General features: G+C 45.5%; 1 protein-coding gene across 1 annotated transcript in view; it reads right to left on the reverse strand.

The window, feature by feature from the left end:
* Positions 1-2296: 2296 nt before the first annotated feature.
* LOC139388019 (transmembrane protein 135) overlaps positions 2297-3683 on the reverse strand; it is a 34371-nt gene continuing 32984 nt past the window's right edge. Inside the window, exon 14 of the mRNA XM_071134501.1 lies at positions 2297-2579. Within this exon, the coding sequence (XP_070990602.1) occupies positions 2471-2579 (109 nt within the window). The 3' untranslated portion in view covers positions 2297-2470. The remainder of the gene's footprint in view (positions 2580-3683) is intronic.

The following is a 3683-nucleotide window of genomic DNA, read 5'->3' on the forward strand; positions in this document are numbered from 1 at the left end:
CCATGGTAATATTACCAGTAAACAAGGTAAACATTTGGTGGCACAGAAAGAAAGGAAAAGGATAGCAAACAATGTATTGACTAAATCCCTCTTGCCACTACACTATATCTGACTGGGCTAATAACCCCTCTATATCTGACTGTGTTAATAACCCCTCTATATCTGACTGGGTTAATAACCCCTCTATATCTGACTGGGTTAATAACCCCTCTATATCTGACTGGGTTAATAACCCCTCTATATCTGACTGGGTTAATAACTCCTCTATATCTGACTGGGTTAATAACCCCTCTATATCTGACTGGGTTAATAACCCCTCTATATCTGACTGGGTTAATAACTCCTCTATATCTGACTGGGTTAATAACCCCTCTATATCTGACTGGGTTAATAACCCCTCTCTATCTGACTGGGTTAATAACTCCTCTATATCTGACTGGGTTAATAACCCCTCTATATCTGACTGGGTTAATAACCCCTCTATATCGGACTGGGTTAATAACCCCTCTATATCTGACTGGGTTAATAACCCCTCTATATCTGACTGGGTTAATAACCCCTCTATATCTGACTGGGTTAATAACCCCTCTATATCTGACTGGGTTAATAACCCCTCTATATCTGACTGGGTTAATAACTCCTCTATATCTGACTGGGTAAATAAACCCTCTATATCTGACTGGGTTAATAACCCCTCTATATCTGACTGGGTTAATAACCCCTCTGACTGGGTTAATAACCCATCTATATCTGACTGGGTAAATAACTCCTCTATATCTGACTGGGTTAATAACCCCTCTATATCTGACTGGGTTAATAACCCCTCTATATCTGACTGGGTTAATAACCCCTCTGACTGGGTTAATAACCCCTCTGACTGGGTTAATAACTCCTCTATATCTGACTGGGTTAATAACTCCTCTATATCTGACTGGGTTAATAACCCCTCTGACTGGGTTAATAACCCCTCTATATCTGACTGGGTTAATAACCCCTCTGACTGGGTTAATAACCCCTCTATATCTGACTGGGTTAATAACTCCTCTATATCTGACTGGGTTAATAACCCCTCTGACTGGGTTAATAACCCCTCTATATCTGACTGGGTTAATAACTCCTCTATATCTGACTGGGTTAATAACTCCTCTATATCTGACTGGGTAAATAAACCCTCTATATCTGAATGGGTAAATAACTCCAATATACCTGACTGGGTAAATAACTCCTCTGACTGGGTAAATAACCCCTCTATATCTGACTGGGTAAATAACTCCTCTATACCTGACTGGGTAAATAACTCCTCTGACTGGGTAAATAAACCCTCTATATCTGACTGGGTAAATAACTCCTCTGACTGGGTAAATAAACCCTCTATATCTGACTGGGTAAATAACTCCTCTATACCTGACTGGGTAAATAACTCCTCTGACTGGGTAAATAACCCCTCTATACCTGACTGGGTAAATAACTCCTCTGACTGGGTAAATAACCCCTCTATATCTGACTGGGTAAATAACTCCTCTATACCTGACTGGGTAAAAAACTCCTCTGACTGGGTAAATAACCCCTCTATATCTGACTGGGTAAATAACTCCTCTATATCTGACTGGGTTAATAACCTGGCATAGGACCAGGGACTTGGGCCTCGACTCGGACTTCAAGTTTAGTGACTCAACCACATCACTGCTAAATAGTATATATATTATGATTAGTACACAGTATGCCGTTTTATTAAGTAGTACGCAAGCCAAATTTGGGACACGGCCAGTGTAACCCCAGAAGGTTGGTTTCCACAACAGAACACCTTGTAGATCCCATAAATGATAAATCACCCTCTCGGCACGGTTAGAGCTCCTCCTCCTGCGCTACCAAGACAACAGCTAGAAAACCGTCCAGCAAACTCCCCCTTCTTCACCTTAAGTCAGTTACCCAAATCAAGCCCTAGCCCCTTCCCCTAGCCCCTATTCACCAGGGCAGATCTGAGAGGATCGGATAGGTTTAAGCCATATTGCTCATATTAAATCAACTCAGATGTCCAGACGTCTACCGACGAGAGCAGTTTCCCAAAACCTTCCTCCCTTAATCCCTCCCTCAATCCCTCCCTCCCCCCTCCCTTAATCCCTCCCTCAATCCCTCCCTCCCTCCCCCCTCCCCCCTCAATCCCTCCCTCCCTCAATCCCTCCCTCCCTTCCTTAATCCCTCCCTTCCTTAATCCCTCCCTCCCTTAATCCCTCCCTCCCTTAATCCCTCCCTCCCTCACATACAATATCATCTGCCCTCTATGGGTTGAACATCCTTATGAAGTGTCCTCACACAGACACAGGTCCTTAGAGAGAGCCAATGTGTTCCCTATGTAGTGCACTCTACAGGAAACAGGGCGCCATTTAGGACGACCCCCCCCCCCCCCTCTGGCTGACCCCCTGACCTCTAACAGTGTGGGGTCAACCCAGAGTGATGTTCTGTTCAGGGCTCAGGGTCGGGGTGGAGTACCAGGGGTTCTGTTGGGCATGAATCCATGGAAGTCTCTGGAGGCCTGAGTCCCAAACACATCCAGCACCCTCCTGTTCATAAAAGCAAACCTGTTGAGGGAGAGAGAGGGGTTTTAGTCACCAATACAAACCCCCAACCACACCTGTAGGGAGAGAGAGGGGTTTTAGTCACCAATACAAACCCCCAACCACACCTGTAGGGAGAGAGAGGAGTTTTAGTCACCAATACAAACCCCCAACCACACCTGTAGGGAGAGAGAGGGGTTTTAGTCACCAATACAAACCCCCAACCACACCTGTAGGGAGAGAGAGGGGTTTTAGTCACCAACACAAACCCCCAACCACACCTGTAGGGAGAGAGAGGGGTTTTAGTCACCAATACAAACCCCCAACCACACCTGTAGGGAGAGAGAGGAGTTTTAGTCACCAATACAAACCCCCAACCACACCTGTAGGGAGAGAGAGGGGTTTTAGTCACCAATACAAACCCCCAACCACACCTGTAGGGAGAGAGAGGGGTTTTAGTCACCAACACAAACCCCCAACCACACCTGTAGGGAGAGAGAGGGGTTTTAGTCACCAATACAAACCCCCAACCACACCCACACAAACACACCCAACAACACACACACACCCAAACACACACAACCACACCCACACACACCACCCAACCACACACACAACCACACACACACCTAACCACACACACACACACCCAACCACACCCACACCCACACCCAACCACCCACACACACCCAACCACACACACCCACCCAACCACCCAACCCCACACACACCCAACCCCACACACACCCAACCCCACACACACCCAACACACACCAAACACACACCCACCAAACACACACACACACACACACACCCACCCAACCACACACACCCACCCAACCACACACACCCACCCAACCACACACACACCCAACCACACACACACACACACCCAACCACACACACCCAACCACACACACACACACACACACACAACCAACCACACCAGACCTGGATTCAAATATGTGTATTTTAGTATCTAAATGTATATAGTATGTATAGTATAGTATCTAAATGTATATAGTGTATAGTATATATAGTATCTAAATATATATAGTATATATAGTATAGTAAATAAATGTATATAACATATATAGTATAGTATATAAATGTATATAGTATAGTATT

This window comes from Oncorhynchus clarkii, chromosome 29 (genome assembly GCF_045791955.1).
Source record: "Oncorhynchus clarkii lewisi isolate Uvic-CL-2024 chromosome 29, UVic_Ocla_1.0, whole genome shotgun sequence".
Classification (NCBI taxonomy): Eukaryota; Metazoa; Chordata; class Actinopteri; order Salmoniformes; family Salmonidae; genus Oncorhynchus; species Oncorhynchus clarkii.